Source organism: Rhinolophus hipposideros, assembly GCF_964194185.1.
Source record: "Rhinolophus hipposideros genome assembly, chromosome: 1".
NCBI classification, from domain to species: Eukaryota; Metazoa; Chordata; class Mammalia; order Chiroptera; family Rhinolophidae; genus Rhinolophus; species Rhinolophus hipposideros.
Genome location: NC_138047.1, coordinates 10,627,029 through 10,643,512, shown reverse-complemented (window position 1 = coordinate 10,643,512; position 16,484 = coordinate 10,627,029). Strand labels below are relative to the sequence as shown.

Genomic DNA, 16,484 nt, shown 5'->3' with positions numbered 1-16,484 from the left:
GATCATCTTCCACTGCGTTCATTAGACCTTTCTATTAGTAAAACAATCACCAACAGGATGATCAAGCAGGAAAGGCATGGGCTTAGAAATCTGAACTCAAATCTCATTTCCATCACTCATTTAGAATCAAATAAGTGACTTTAATCTCTTTGAGTCACAAACTCTCCATGTGAACAAACACTTGACCAAAACGTTAATCACAGCATAAATTACTAGAGGGTGTTTTAAATAATTAACTCCTAAGCTTCCTTAAAGTCCTGAAATTCTAGATGCTTTTGCTTCTACCAAATAATGGACGACGAAGCTGGCAGGAATGGAAAAAACATAACACAACAAGAGAAACACCAAAAAGAAGCATGTAAGAAAGTAAAAAATCAAGAAAACTCATGGAAGAAGAAGAAAGCCTTTAGGGAAAAAAGGAAAAAAAAACTTGATAGAACCAGGTAAAGGAACCACCATGAAGGAAAACCCAACTGGGAAGTCTGTTAGTAGAGCTATCAATTAAAAATATCCTCTAATTTGATGCCGAATTTCATTAACCCAACATGGCCAATACATAGGTATTTTTCACACACAGAAAAGTAATTCATCTCCAGAAGGGTAGACGGCATCACACCCAAAACCACCTGACTGATCAGGTCTTGCTTAGGTAAAGGCTGTGGTTCTGTGACCACAGCTAACTCACATCTGGGCTAAATTCTGATGCTGAAAACAAGGTTCTCATTACTGCTACAACTGTCCAGTATATGAAGACAAATGCTTGGACTAACCGGCTTTCTTAGGAACAACTCTAAATCAGCATTAACATATGACTAAATTGGACTCTCTGAGCTCCTCTGACCTGCGTCTGAATCCTGACTCCAGAGTTGCCCAGGAACTTCTCAGTACAGGCTGAGGGACAAGAGAATGGCTTTGGGAAGCCAGGCAGGCTGAAGGTCAAATCACAGGTCAGCCACTTGGTAACTGTGGAACCATGGGTCAATTAATGAACCTCCTGGACCACAATGTGTAATTAATAAAAAGTAGCCTGAACAGCACAGCTACTTTGCAAAGCTATTATGATGACAAATGAGCTAACAACTGTGACGTAGATAAGGCAGGGTCTCGCCCAGAGCAGAACACTCAATCACTGTTGGGTTCTGGTATCTGCAGTCCTTTAGTGAACATGCCAATTTTAGAAATCCACAAAATCATACCTGCTTGCAGGGTCCTCCTTAGAACACTTGCCCACTATTAAAGAAAAGAATTAAAACATGTTTTAAATCCACAATAGAAAAATGCAGAACTTTAACTTATCAGACGGATATTGTGATTAAAAGGATTTTTGGAGAGTACAGTAGAGTGCATATTAATCATACTATGGTTAGGCAATTGATACATTATGAATTTTTACTTCTCTTAGATATACATAATATATACGTGAGTAACATCAAATGAGATCAAACATAAACGGCGTGTACCAAGGTTTGACACCTAAAAGTCAACTACTACTGCACTGATTATAAAACTCAGCAGCACTCATCAGACGGAGAAAAAATGGTTCAATTAGTAAAATGAGTATCCTCCACTGACATTGGCAAATGGAAATCGCGTGATGTTCCTCATTCCATCACCACGCCCACTTGCAGCAGTGTACACTTATTTTCCTGTTACGCAGTTCAACGTGCCCAGCTCTTCAGCCTAGAGTGTTCACTTTGGGATGAAGCACCCTCTCATTAGGAAGCTGGGTCGATGGGCACTGTGCTTTGCAACACCGCACAACACAGGAAGCAGACTCTTTCTGCCGTATGTCCATCGCAACATAATATAAAAGACTTTGTGAGTCCAGTGTTATCTGTACACCCCCTGCTACGGTTTCCTTCCACGGTAGAGAGTCTGCCTGACTGCACTGCAGTCACCGCTGCTGGCTCCCTGCCCACTAGCCACTCCTTAGTCTTCATTCTTTCTGGAGAACCATGACTCTGTGTGGATATTTACTGTCCCAATACATAGAGAAGGTGGCCTCTGCCCAGCTCCAGAAAGAAAATGATTGTACTAAGATAATCACAGTGATTGGTTTACCACTAAGTGTTGTAGGAATGAGCGTGTGACGTACTCCACCTGTAAATGTTATGGGGGGGGGTGTAATGCGAGCCTTTCTGTTTTCACCCTAATTAAAGAAACGCAGAGCTCAACCTCACTAACCATCAAAGAAACGCAAAGCAAAACACAGTGACATACGACCTCAGAGCTGTTAGATGGCTATGATCAAGTTGACAAGAAATAACAAATGTGGCCGCGGAAACAGAAAACAAGTTTTGTGCACTGTTTATGGGGTTATATATTGGTACAGGCACTGTGGAAAACAGTATAAAGATTCCTCAAAAAATTGAAAACACATCTGCCACGAGATCCAGCAATTCCACCTCTCATTATTTATCGACAGAAAACAAAAACACGAGTTTGAAAAACAGTGTGCACCCCTATCTTCACTGCAAGATTATTTGCAATAGTAAAGATGTGGAAACAACACAGGTGTCCTTCGATATGTGAATGGATAAAGACGATGTGTGTGTGTGTGTGTGTGTGTGTGTGTGTGTGTGTACCTTTATATACAGTATTACTCATCCACAAAAAAAGAAGCAAATCTTTCCTTTTGCAACAACGTGGATGTTCCTACAGGGTATTATGTGAAGTGAAAGAAGACAGAGAAAGATAAATACCGTGTGATCTCTCTTCCATGTGGAATCTAAAAGTACAAAAACAAACAAACACACCAAACAGACCCTCAGCTACCAAGAACAACCTGATGGACGCCAGGGGAGAGGGAGAGGCGGGGATGGATGACAAAGAAGGTGAACAAGAAGGACAAACTTCCAGGTACAAACTACCTCAGCCACAGGGATGTAGTGTACAGCACAGGGAGTGTGTCCACAATACCCTTGTAACTTTGCTGGCTGATAGACAGTACTACGTGCAACATGGTGATCACCTCGTAAGGTACAAATGGCCAAGCACTGTGTTGTCCACGTCAAATTAACATATATCGTATGCCAACTATAATGAAAATTTATAAAGTAAAGATGACCACGTACAGAAACACGGTCCTTCCAGTCTTTGGATATTGTCCTGAAAACATGTTTGGCACAGTTGCTGATTAGCTGACAAGCAAACAAAACTTAAAACATTGACAGTCTCACAGCTGAAAAGGGCCAATATCGGGTGTCCTGATGGCGTCACTGAACCCCAACACCACCCTGGATCCTTCTTGCAGCCACTGTTAACTAGGTCACCTGTTATTTGCAGTAAAAATGAGCTGGGATATACAATTATGGAATACCAGTTCATAAAAAAAGTCATTTCTCTCCATACCAACGTGGGCTACTAGTATGCCTGCATTCCTTGTACCCTCTACTTTACAACCATTGTAAAGTGTCTTGATCGCCTCATGCAAGAAGTTTCAACAATGACTCCTTCTACATCTAAAAGTGATGTACATGAGCTTTCTTTTAAAAATTATTAAAAATATTTCATTATTATAAATTCCATTGTGTGTTTAAAATATCAGATTTAGTGAATCAGGTTAAATATGTCACTAGCTGATAAGCCTTTTAAATATGTTTGATTAACAGATTCCATTTTTTCTCTTTTATTCTCTCTTTTTTTGTTGTTTTATAGAAAACTAAGTCATGTGTTCTATAGCATTTCTTGCAATGTTTTGCATTTTGCTGACTGAATATGGTCGTTTCGATTATCATGTCCTTCTGTTCCTACATTTCCTGTAAATTGATAATCAGACCTGGAGTTTTGATGAGGGACTACGTTCAATTATTATTATTTTTTCTTGTGAAGGCTGCTTCACAGCAGCGTTGCGTTTTTCTTGCATCAAAAACACATGTCTGATCTTCCCTCTTTTGTGATGTTATTAGACACTGATGAGCATTGGCAAACAGTGGGCTGTGGTCATATTGATTCCCTGTCTGTAATTATAAATAAAGTTTTATGGGAACACAGTCACATCTACTCATTTACATATTTCTTATGGCTGCTTTGCACCACAACAACAGTCTTTGACAGCAGACTTTAAGGTCTCCAACCCTGAAATATTTACCATATGGCCCTTTACTGTTTTCACTATACATTAACTTTGCCTTATCTAGAACTTCTTACAAATAGAATTACACAGTATGCACTCTTTTGCACAGACTTGTTTCATTCGCCATAATGGATTTTGATATTTATCAACGCTGCATGTTTTTTTCCTTCTCAATTGTGTAGTATTTCCTTGTGGAAATATAACTTTTATGTCCATCCGTTCTCTTGTTGATGGACACTGAATCACTTTCAGGTTTATGGCTATTACAAGTAAACATGATATATTCTTGTATAAGCGTTAGTTCTAAGAGTCACTTCTAAATTCTGAACTGACCTGGGAAGTGTTTGAAAATTGTTTATCCCTAGGATTTCTGCCTATGTGCCATCTCCATAGAATCCTATAGTGACCATCTAAGGGAATCCTGTCTTTATCCACCGTTGTTTTTCCCCTCTCTTAACACCCTTTTATTTGCCATATAGAATTTATATGAACTTATAATTACTTGTTTACTTGTCGGTCCCTCTCCTTGCATTGTAAATTCTCGTATTAGACCAGAATAAGCTCCAAGAGAATAGGCAATGTTTGGTGTATTCATAGCCCCTAGTAAAGTGTTATACACAGTAGTTGCTCAATAAATAGTTGAAACAATAATTCATTCTAAAAACATAAAATCACAGGTTGACAAGCTCACCAATTATCACGAAATGGCTGAGTTCATAATATTCTCAACCAAACACATAGTCAGATAACACATCACAAGCACTTCCCCAAACCGAACCTAAATTTTAGCAAATGATTGCCTTAATTCTGGCGATATTCCCAAGCCTGATACTGGAAGGCCAGGTTTTGGGGGTGGGAGACTCTTTCGAATTATGCAGGTCAAATACCGTTATATAGCTTATACACTTCATTGTGACCAATAAAGGTAAATACATACAAAAAGTGTGGTCAGGAGGTACAAGTCCCAAGGCGAACTGCAGGAAACAAACTATAAAAGAGAAATCATCCCAGCAAGTGGAATCCACCTAGAGCAGCTAATAGAGCAGGCTCCGGGCATGCCCGGGGTGGGTGGGGGAGCTCTGGCTGTGAACCCGGATAGGGTGCACTCGGGCAAGTGGGGTACCGGGGACTTAGCCGGGGAAGAACATGTTAGATGCAAAACTCAAACTGCAGAAGAAAGCCAAGACCCCACAGGATGTCTGTCACCTACCCCCCAATGGACCTCTTTCCGGAAACTAGATGAGCTTTCAACGTGAAATATGGTATTTGAAAAGAAAAAAAAAAATAATTTAACAGCCACAGAAATATTACATATAAGAAACTTTACATTTGAAAATCAGTGTAATATTTCTTGAAAAACAACAATTTTATCACTTGGGGAATGAACTCTCTAATTTCTTTTGTTTGCAATCTTATTTTCCTTCCGTATCTCATGCTAGACTTTAAAGGACTTTTATGACACAGCCATCTTATCAAAGAATTAACTCCTAAACAAAGAACAGCCATGTGCTCTATTCAAACTTCTCTCCCTGGAATAACAAATACCACTGTAACCTATGTATCTTGGCTGCCTGAGAGTCCTGAGGAGATAAAGCAGTGGCTGCAGTTTATCCCATTCCAGCACTTCCTCCTCCTTCCAGGGTTCCCTGGAGCAGCAATGTTCTCACCTTCTGTTTCAGTGCAAATACACTGAAGGCATCCAAACGAGTTGTCTCACATTTCCTCATCAACTTCAAAATGACCTAGATGAAGCCATTTTCATTCTTTCTGTTTATTATCCCCACCACTTTTTCTTTCCTCTCTGTTTAGTGCTAGTATCTTACAGCTATCAGTCCTATTTCTTCATTTTCTTGCTTCCCTTTGGTCATAAACATGGCCACAAAGAAAAACAAAATAATGCTGTTCCGTGATCCTCGTATGTCTACAACTATCCGATGCCTCCTCTTGCCGATTTCTCTGTAGAGAAGTCAGCACCCTCTCTGCACAGAGCATGGTCTGTGGACAAGCACCTTCGTGCCCCCTCATTCCTTGTGAGACATACAGATACCAGACCTGCTGCCATCATTTCTCCCTGAAATGCAACTGCATTTGGAGTCACGGACTCTCTCATGGACGTTTGGTCAGGTTATTGCCACCCTGAATATCCCATAACTGGTCCTGCCCTCCGTCTCATTCCAATGCTCTTCTTTTGCTCTGTACGATACTACCCTATGAAGTCACAGCGTTTTATATGGCATTAAGTTATATACATTTACAGCTGAGCACATAGGCTTAAGTTCATCGATGGCAGATAAAACAGATTTACGTGGCCATGTACCTCAATCCGCAGTGCCGTCCCTACTATGAGGAAAAGAGGAAGCGCTCGGACACGTTTTGATACTGGAAGCTCACTTTCTCTTCTTCCTACATTTCCAAAACTCTGCTCTTCCTTTTTCTAAACAATTATTTACTGCCTTACACTCTATATACCTGCTTCATCTTCCAGCATTGACTCCCTCAATCTCTGCCTTTGTCATTCTTCATTCCCTCTTTTACTGTTTGCTTCTTCTTTATTTCCTGACTCTCCTCAGTTGTCAGAATATCTTCAAATGGAAGAAATAATTCATCTCCTGGGATTGCACGCCTACTTGAATCTGTTGCTGATACTGGAGCACTACACAACACTTGTCCTTTTCACTTCTCTTTTCCACACTAGGCATCTAATAGGAGATTTCCTCTGGCTATTACACTACATCATTTGCATGTTTTAAGTCAAAATTCAGGTGAATGACTTTTTTGCACAAACCAGGTCTTACCTTCTTCTTGTGTAGGAAGTACATGTTTTCCTCTTCGTTTGGCACCAAACAGGAAACGATCAACATATTTCTGTGGACGTCTTTCAGGAACAGTCTGTTAAAATTTATATCAATCATGAGTTGTAGATTATAAGTCACTACAAGCCACTGTGATCACTGTGTCTTATATTTCCACAGCACCCTTCACAGTTTACAAAGTGTTTCTACATTTGTTATCACATCTGTTCATTACACAACCCTGAAAAGTAGGTATGACTCCATCGTTATGAATTAGATCACTGACATGGGCAGGGTAAAAAGTTTTCCATGATCCCAGAGCCAGGAAGTGACCAATCCAGGATGCTAGCACGTTCCCCGCCTTCAAATACACTGCTTGTACCGTTAGGCCGCAGACACGTGTATCTAAATCACTGCCTTCCTATCTCTTTCCACAGCTGTCACCTCAGATTTGCTCATCATTACTTTGTACTTATATTACCACAAGTTGGTTGGCAGAAATTTACTCAATGCATGCTGTTTTAATTGAACAAGACTGCGAAGAATGTGAGAGTCAATGCTTTCACAGACACAATTGTGATGTATGTGCACATTAAACCAGCGCTCAGCCAAAATGCTGTAGTAGAATCCTATCTGCTTATTATTATGCACCACGCTCTTCCTTCCCTGGAAAGCTCCTTGCAGATCTACTTGACAATACAAATATAATAATACTTTGTAGTATCACGCATTATATTTTCAAGTTCCAAGTTATAAAAAAACTACATTCCAAACATTTTCTTTCTGAATCTCATTAGGACATTTACACACTGACAAAAACCACACTCAGATATCTGGCCATAGGTCGATCTGTAACAATTCTTGAGTTCAGGGAAACAACTTCAGAACCCAAACTAATTCCCTATGACTTTGAAGGCTTCAGTGTTTTGTATTATACTACACTGACTTAATTCAGGAATCTTGCAAGTTAGCAGAATTGTGCTATGTAGTCTTACTATATTCAGCACATAGCTCTTTTATTAATTGTAGGTTAACCATGAGAGTAATTTGTATAGTGAAATGCAGAGGTGAGAAAGTACAGTCAAAGCATTCCTCTTATGTTTCAACATCACTGAATGCTGATGTTTAAATAATAACGATGATAATAATAATAATAGTAATAATAATAAAGACAGTACCTCAGAATCCCCAGGTGATTTTACGTCTTCTTCTCCTAATCCAGATGCTGACATTTTGACTATAAAATGTAGTCACAGAAACATTACTGTGAATATTTATTACTATGCATTTTAAATACACATTCAAGTCTATCTCCATTTTTGAATATCAGATAAAAGTAATAGAAGAGAAGAATTACACAGGTTGAAAACCATAATTTTAGCACTTAGGGAATGAAGTCTCTAATTTCTTTTGTTTGCAATCTTAGTTTCCTTCCGAATCTCATGCTAGACTTTAAAGGACTTTTATGACACAGCCATCTTATCAAAGAATTAAGTCCTAAGCAAAGAGTAGCCATGTGCTCTATTCAAACTTCTCTCCCTGGAATAACAAATACCACTGTAACCTATGTATCTTGGCTGCCTGAGAGTCCTGAGGAGATAAAGCAGTGGCTGCAGTTTATCCCATTCCAGCACTTCCTCCTCCTTCCAGGATTCTCTGGAGCAGCAATGTTCTCACCTTCTGTTTCAGTGCAAATACACTGAAGGCATCCAAACCAGGTCTCTCACATTTCCTCATCAACTTCAAAATGACTTAGATGAAGCCATTTTCATTCTTTCTGTTTATTATCCCCACCACTTTTTCTTTCCTCTCTGTTTAGTGCTAGTATCTTACAGCTATCAGTCCTATTTCTTCATTTTCTTGCTTCCCTTTGGTCATAAACATGGCCACAAAGAAAAACAAAATAATGCTGTTCCGTGATCCTCGTATGTCTACAACTATCCGATGCCTCCTCTTGCAGATTTCTCTGTAGAGAAGTCAGCACCCTCTCTGCACAGAGCATGGTCTGTGGACAAGCACCTTCGTGCCCCCTCATTCCTTGTGAGACATACAGATACCAGACCTGCTGCCATCATTTCTCCCCGAAATGCAACTGCATTTGGAGTCATGGACTCTCTCATGGACGCTTGGTCAGGTTATTGCCACCCTGAATATCCCATAACTGGTCCTGCCCTCCGTCTCATTCCAATGCTCTTCTTTTGCTCTGTACGATACTACCCTATGAAGTCACAGCCTTTTATATGGCATTAAGTTATATACATTTAGAGCTGAGCACATAGGCTTAAGTTCATCGATGGCAGATAAAACAGATTTACGTGGCCGTGTACCTCAATCCGCAGTGCCGCCCGTACTATGAACAAAAGAGGAAGCGCTCGGACACGTTTTGATACTGGAAGCTCACTTTCTTTTCTTCCTACATTTCCAAAACTCTGCTCTTCTTTTTTCTAAACAATTATTGACTACCTTACACTCGATATACCTGCTTCATCTTCCATCATTGACTCCCTAAATCTCTGCCTTTCTCATTCTTCATTCCCTCTTTTATTGTTTTCTTCTTCTTCATTTCCTGACACTCCTCAGTTGTCAGAATATCTTGAAATGGAAGAAATAATTCATCTCCTGTGATTGCACGCCCACTTGAATCTGTTGCTTATACAACACTTGTCCTTTTCACTTCTCTTTTCCACACTAGGCATCTAAGTGGAGATTTCCTCTGGCTATTACACTACATCATTTATGTTTTAAGTCAACATTCAGGTGAATGACTTTTTTGCAAAATCCAGGTCTTACCTTCTTCTTCTGTAGAAAGTACATGTTTTCCTCTTCGTTTGGCAACAAACAAGAAACGGTCAACATATTTCCGTGGACATCTTTCAGGCAGACTCTGTTAAAATTTATATCAATCATGAGTTGTATACTGATTTCTAATCCCTTCTAAGAATATATCTGAATTTCCCCCCTTTGAAAGGAATTAGTTTGAACAATAAGACAAGCATGTCTTGAAAACCAACCCATCGAAACAGAAAAGCCTGGAGACACTGTCTAGCTTAGCCTCCTTTTCCGTCTTCATTTGGCTCCTGTCTGACTCTAAAGTGCACATGGAACCAGAGCAAAGGCTTTCACAGACACGACACTGCTGTCCACGCTCACTTCACCAAGGAACTAACTTCAAACACCGAAAACTACTTTGCATCCCACCAGCATGGGAGGACACTTTGAAAATAAGTATGTACACATAAACGTTAAGAAGTGCACTTAATCCAAGATTTAAATATTTCAACTGACAGAACTGCTTTAGTGCCAAAATAAGATGGTTGACATGATAAGAAACCTTGGTGTACGTCTCATTGCATCGGAACCGATCAATTTAGAACCTACTTCGTTTTGCTAAACAAGGTTTCCGAGAAAGCTACTAGTTAATTAAAAATTTTGATAGGAAATGTGGTTCAATGAAATAGTAAGGAAGTAAGAAAAATATTTCATTAAATTTACATCATCTTTAAATAATAGCCCAAAACTTTACATAGTAATGCAGGTCTTAAAAAAAATTATACTAAGTTTTCTTTGGGGAAAAATAAGACCATATGTTTACTAACCATCCAAAATGGGCCAGGCACTTATCATGCACATTTTATTTCTCTTCTACACAAAACAACAGATATAAGAATGGTTTCATGATGGTTACCGCACTGCCTGCTTCCCGGCCTTTCTAAGACATCAGAGTAAATGATGAGCAGAGCGATCCACTGTTGTCTCTGTCTAGCGGGTTTTGCATCTAGACCCTCACATGACTGGCTACCTCTCATGCTTCCCTTGGCAGCTTTTGTCATACTCAGAAAGGTCTTTTCTGACCACTTAAATTCTACTCCCACTTCCATTCCTATTGTAACCCCCACTTATTCTCTAACCTAACATTCTCCGTTTCCTTTATAGGAAGCATGTATTGTGTACTTGTTTTCCTGCTACCACTACAGCTTAACCCTCAACTTCTACATTCAGTGCCAAACTGCCCGGAACACGGTTGGCATCTAATAACAGGCATTTGCTTCAAGAATGGCCAACCACTACAGACCTTTGGGACATGGCCTATCACAGTCTCCTGAACCTTAACACCCCTAAGTTAGAAATTCACATACCCCTTCTAAATTCCCCGGTCTCTTCTTGTCACCACTGCCATTCCTTGTCCTTCAGGTTACGGAAAGTCCCGCTATTAATAATTCACCACAAGCCACTGTGATCATTGCGTCTTACATTTCCACAGCACCCTCTACAGTATACAAGTGTTTCCACATTTGCTATCACATCTGTTCATTACACAACCCTGAAAGGTCAGTATGACTCCATCGTTACGAATCAGATCACTGACATGGGCACGGTAAAAAGTTTTCCAAGATCCCAGAGCCAGTAAGTGACCAATCCAGGATGCTAGCACGTTCCCCGCCTTCAAATACACTGCTTGTACCATTAGGCCGCAGACGCATGTGTCAAAATCACTGCCTTCCTAGCTCTTTCCCCAGATGTCACCTCAGATTTGCTCATCATTACTTTGTACTTATATTACCACAGGTTGGTTGGCAGAAAGTTACTCAATGCATGCTGTTTTAACTGAACAAGACGGCAAAGAAGGCGAGAGTCAATTGTTTCACAGACACAATACGGATGTATGTGCACATTAAACCAGCGCTCAGCCAAGTGCTGTTAGAAGAATCCTATCTGCTTATGACTATTCACCATGCTCTTCCTTCCCTGGAAAGCTCCTTGCAGATCTACTTGACAATACAAATATAATAATACTTTGACGTACCACGCATTATATTTTCAAGTTCCAAGTTATAAAAAACTACATTCCAAACATTTTCTTTCTGAATCTCATTAGGACATTTACACGCTGACAAAAACCACACTCAGATATCTGGCCATAGGTCGATCTCTAACAATTCTTGAGTTCAGGGAAACAACTTCAGAACCCAAACTAATTCCCTATGACTTTGAAGCCTTCAGTGTTTTGTATTATACTACACTGACTTAATTCAGGGAATCTTGCAAGTTAGCAGAATTGTGCTATGTAGTCTTACTATACTCAGCACATAGCTCTTTTTGTAATTATAGGTCAAACCATGAGAAAGTAATTTGTATAGTAAAATGCAGAGGTGAGAAAGCACAGTCAAAGCATTCCTCTTATGTTTCAACATCACTGAATGCTGATATTTAAATCATAACGATAATAATCATAATAATGAAAGACAGTACCTCAGAATGCTCGGGTGATTTTACGTCTTCTTCTTCTCCTAATCCTGATGCTGACATTTTGACTATAAAATGTAGTCACAGAAACATTACTGTGAATATTTATTGCTATGCATTTTTAATACACATTCAAGTCTAGCTCCATTTTTGAATATCAAATGGAAGTAATAGTAGAGAAGAATTACAGAGGTTGATATATTTGTAAGAGTAACGTTGGTAGTAGTCGTAATACATTTGAAGAAACTTAGCAAAAACAAAAGTACTTAATAGAAATGAATATCACATTTGGATCTACACAGGTTATATTTTTTCTACCAGCATTGAAGCTATTAAAAATTCATAGGTAGTCACTAAAATACCACTTCTATTATTTTGGTGAACTCCATCAACGTGAGTCAAATGATCGTTATTGGTGTGCTCTTGGGAAGCACTTTGAATAATATCCATACCATTTTCTTGTTTTCTAATTGCCGGTTTTGTTGGTTTGTCCTATAAACACAAAAAAACCAAAAACCAAACTTAATAAAAGAGCACATTTATTTAATTGCACATTGACTCACTCATTCCATCAGTTTTTAAGACCACAAATATTAACTGTATTCATCGAATCATAGGAACTAACCCCACAGAAGCTGGAAATATAAAAACAGATGTTGTCCTAATTCTAGTCTGGGTAGAGATACATAAGAACCGTTAGAAAAGTATCAGTGGCTCTTTGGACACTTGAACCGAATAAAGCACAGTAAATGCAGCTCAGCAGATGCAGCAAAGTTAGGGCTGTACCTTGAAAGTTATGCTAGGTACAGAGGAAGGCGAGAGAAGGGATTCTAGAAAGGGCATCAGGAACAAAAACATGAGGTATGAGTTGATATAGGAAGGGAGGGTACCAAAGGAATGAGGTAAACCAGAACCACTGAGATTAGGATGGAGAGATAAAAGTGCAAGATCAGAACCAAGCCAGAGAAGGCAAGTGTCAGGCAGCACATGAATTGTACCCTCATGTAATGGCGAGCCATTCATTAAGCAGAGGTGCTGCATCATTGGAAATATATGTTAGAACAGTGATTCCAGCTGCAATTGAAACGGGAACATCAGGGATGCAATGCTCCAAAAGAGTACCTCAAAATCAAATGGGAGAAAGTGAATTACGGTCATAACTTCTAAAACATGGTAGGCACGTAGAAAATATGAAAGGTGATGAGTCACTGGATGTGGTGATTCCAGGGAGAGTTGGGGTCCAGGATTTTTCTTGCTTTGCTATTTCAATGGTGCTATTTGCAAGGTTGGGGAAAACATGAAAAAGTAGGATAGAGACAGTCAGGAAAAAAGAAAGTTTCGGGGCACTGAGTTCACTTTGGGACATGTCAAATTTGAGTCACCCAGGGGACTTAGTAGGAAAACTTGGGTAGATACATTTAAGTAAACACAGATGACTTTACGCAGAAAAAGCGTGTGATTTAAGGAGATAGATGTCTATAAAACATTCTCAGCTGATATCTTTGAATAATGTAAAACCTACACAGATCTTGTGAAACTTTAAAAATAAAACAAGAGCAGAGCTATAGAAACGTGGCATTCAATTCTTCAATGACATATTTCAAAATCTAAAATATAAAATACCCTTTTATGGATATATGTCACTTCTTATTTCCTGGATATCATCATAATAAACACAAATTTAAATGAAAAAAATGTCAATCACCAATTCATGATGTTACTACAAGACAACTATTTAAAAATAATTTTTGAAAGATAAGTTTAAATAATAGAGGAGAAATACTTATGTGATGACAGAATCACGAGTCTTTTTGAAGCACTGCTATATGTATGAAAGATATACAAAACCCCGTTTTAAAATACACGTGGTTGCCTTAAAATACACGGTTTGTTCCCTGAGAACAAACACTACAATAAAACTCTAATTACCTATCTACTGCATATGGCCTGGTAGTTGAATACTGCAGGGAAAATCTAGTGTAAATACACTAATAAAACGAGGATTATCCGAGTTGAAGATTTAAAATTCTTCAAATACATCTACGATTGTCATGCAGGACTGAAAGAAGAAAGGGACTAAGAAATCAAGTGACCAGGATGTCTGTGAGTTTGAGATATGAAAGAATTTTCAACATAGCTTTAACAACTATGGACACCAAGTTAATAAAGTTTCTTAAGAATAATATGAAAAGAACCGATTGCTGAAGAGGATTGTAAAGTAAAAAATCATCTCAGAGAGAAAGTTGCATCCTCTGTTGGTAATGTTTTCTTCCTTATGACTTTACAACGAGTATTTTATCTTAGAAAAATATCCTGAATTGTGATTTCATCCTTTGATGTGTGCATATGTGTCCACTAATGTGTCCACAGATATTATTATGAAAAGATCACTCAGAATCTCTAGCCCCAGAGCTAGAGAAATGGTCCAGGGTGGGCTCAAGCCAGGGTCTCTCAAGGCAGAGACCACATTCTGCTCAACACGTTTTCTCTGCACCCAGCTCCCATGTCATGACGTCCTCTGTTTTGTTCCTCCCTTTTGTCCCCCCTTCCCAAACAAGGTCTGAAGTGAAGCCCTGTGCTAGACACACAGAGAACAGAGAGCGAGGGCCTGCTGAACTCCGTGTGCCCTCGCAGCCCGGCTAAGTCCGATCCTCCCCCGAGCACGCTGCAGACTAGAGCTGGGAGAGGTTCCCCGCATCAGTATTGACAGTGGCAAATCAGCTGGCTGTCCATCCATAGGGGACCAAATAAATAAGTCATGTGACTTCTGCACAGTGGAAATTTCTGCAGCCACTGCAAAGAACAAAGGAGCCCCTTCAAGAGCAACATCTAGACATTTTGTTAAGTGAGGAAGGCAAGAGCAGAAGACATGTTTTAAATGAGCCATTTGATTGTTTTACAATATGTACCATGATCTTAATGTCATCGACTGAATAGGTTTCGATAGAATTCTTCTTTTAGTGAGATCACAGTCCACAAAACATAAAATTGACCATTTTAAAGGGAAACATTGAGTAGAGTTTTGGCCATTCAGAATTTTGTACAACGATCATTCTAGTTCCGAAACATTTCATGACACCAAAAAGAACCCCATTCCAGTTCAACAGTCACTCCCCATTGCTGCCACCACCAGCCCCAAGAATTACTAATCTGTTGGTATGGATTCTGTTGGTATGGATTACCTTATGCTGCACATTTAGATAAAAGGACTCATATAATTAAAAACTTTTAAAATAAGTTCTACTGAAAAAATAATTAATGTACTGTTTTTCTTTTAGTGTATTGCAGCTTAAATTTATTTTCTCCTTCAATGAATAGAGATTAAGAACCTCATTTACATAATCAGAAATTTTAATTAATGAGAAACTGTACAAAACTCTCATTTATTTGTGCTGTGTTTATCTTCAAAAAACTCCAAAACTTCTGCCAAATTTATACCAATCGGTAAGACAAGTTAATTAAGCAAGTGTAGTGTATGTCAAACAGTAAGATGATTTAGCAACCACAAGACGGCCAAAATTTCATAATAATCTGATAAGCCCTAAAATAGATTTTACTTTGAATTATAAATGAACACAGGTTTTGCTATATTGAGTACTGGAAGTCATTGTATTGACTTTAAAAGTAAGGATTACAAAAAATATTAATAGAGAATTAAATAACCAAAGAATAAGTGAGAAACTTCCCTTGAGTCCTTCATGAAATCAGCAATAAGAAGTTCAGAAAATTGAGCATTATTTTCATGACTTGGATTTTTTGTCTTAATTTGTACAAAAAATACTTCTGGCACATTTTATAATACAGCGAGCTACTGCTCTCATTTAACCAACCTATTTAGGTTGGGTCATTATAATAATCTCATCTTGACTCTTATTAAATCTTAGCAGAAATCGTCAAAGTATGGAAAGCAATAACCTACGACCAAGATTACCGTGTGCAGCAAAGCTATCATTTAGAATCGAAGGAGAGATAAAGAGCTTGCCAGAAAAGAAAAAGATGGACAAGTTTATACCAACAAACCAGTATTATAAGAAAGATAAAAGGTATGTTTCAAAGAAGGAGAAAAAGAAGGAAGAAGAAGGAGAAGGAGGAGAAAATGAATGAACGAACGAATGACTAATAAAATGGCAATAACCACATACCTATAAGTAATTACTTTAAATGTAAATGATTAAATGCTCCAAAAAAGACATAAGGTGGCTGAATGGATAAGAAAACAAGACCCATACATATATGACAGCAAATTAAAGAGTTTTGCACAGCAAAGGAAACCTTCAACAAAATGAAAACACAACCAAATGAATAGAAGGTATTTGGAAATAATACATCTAATAAAGGGTTAATATCCAAAATGTATAAGGAACTCATAAAAC

The 16,484-nt window shown here is 38.6% G+C and overlaps 2 protein-coding genes across 22 annotated transcripts in view; both read right to left on the bottom strand.

Annotated features, from left to right (window-relative positions):
* LOC308496052 (aldo-keto reductase family 1 member C15-like) overlaps positions 1 to 16,484 on the bottom strand; it is a gene marked incomplete at its 5' end in the record, with an annotated part of 236,040 nt that overhangs the window by 38,510 nt on the left and 181,046 nt on the right. The gene's annotated exons all lie outside the window — the stretch shown is intronic.
* LOC308500436 (ankyrin repeat domain-containing protein 26-like) overlaps positions 1 to 16,484 on the bottom strand; it is a 185,809-nt gene that overhangs the window by 30,439 nt on the left and 138,886 nt on the right. For 15 of the 21 annotated variants that reach the window (XR_013993730.1, XM_081055285.1, XM_081055284.1 and 12 more), the window contains 6 exons: positions 12,474 to 12,603; positions 12,118 to 12,179; positions 9,658 to 9,751; positions 8,046 to 8,104; positions 6,871 to 6,964; positions 1,197 to 1,230 (listed from right to left, as the gene is read on the bottom strand). The exons of 1 other annotated variant lie outside the window; for it this stretch is intronic. Coding sequence is in view for 17 of the 20 variants with exons in the window: in XM_081055285.1 (XP_080911411.1) it covers positions 1,197 to 1,230; positions 6,871 to 6,964; positions 8,046 to 8,104; positions 9,658 to 9,751; positions 12,118 to 12,179; positions 12,474 to 12,603 (473 nt within the window). In the remaining 3 variants the exon portion in view is untranslated. The remainder of the gene's footprint in view (positions 1 to 1,196; positions 1,231 to 6,870; positions 6,965 to 8,045; positions 8,105 to 9,657; positions 9,752 to 12,117; positions 12,180 to 12,473; positions 12,604 to 16,484) is intronic. 5 more of the 21 variants (XR_013993729.1, XR_013993731.1, XM_081055280.1 and 2 more) reach the window with 2 other exon arrangements.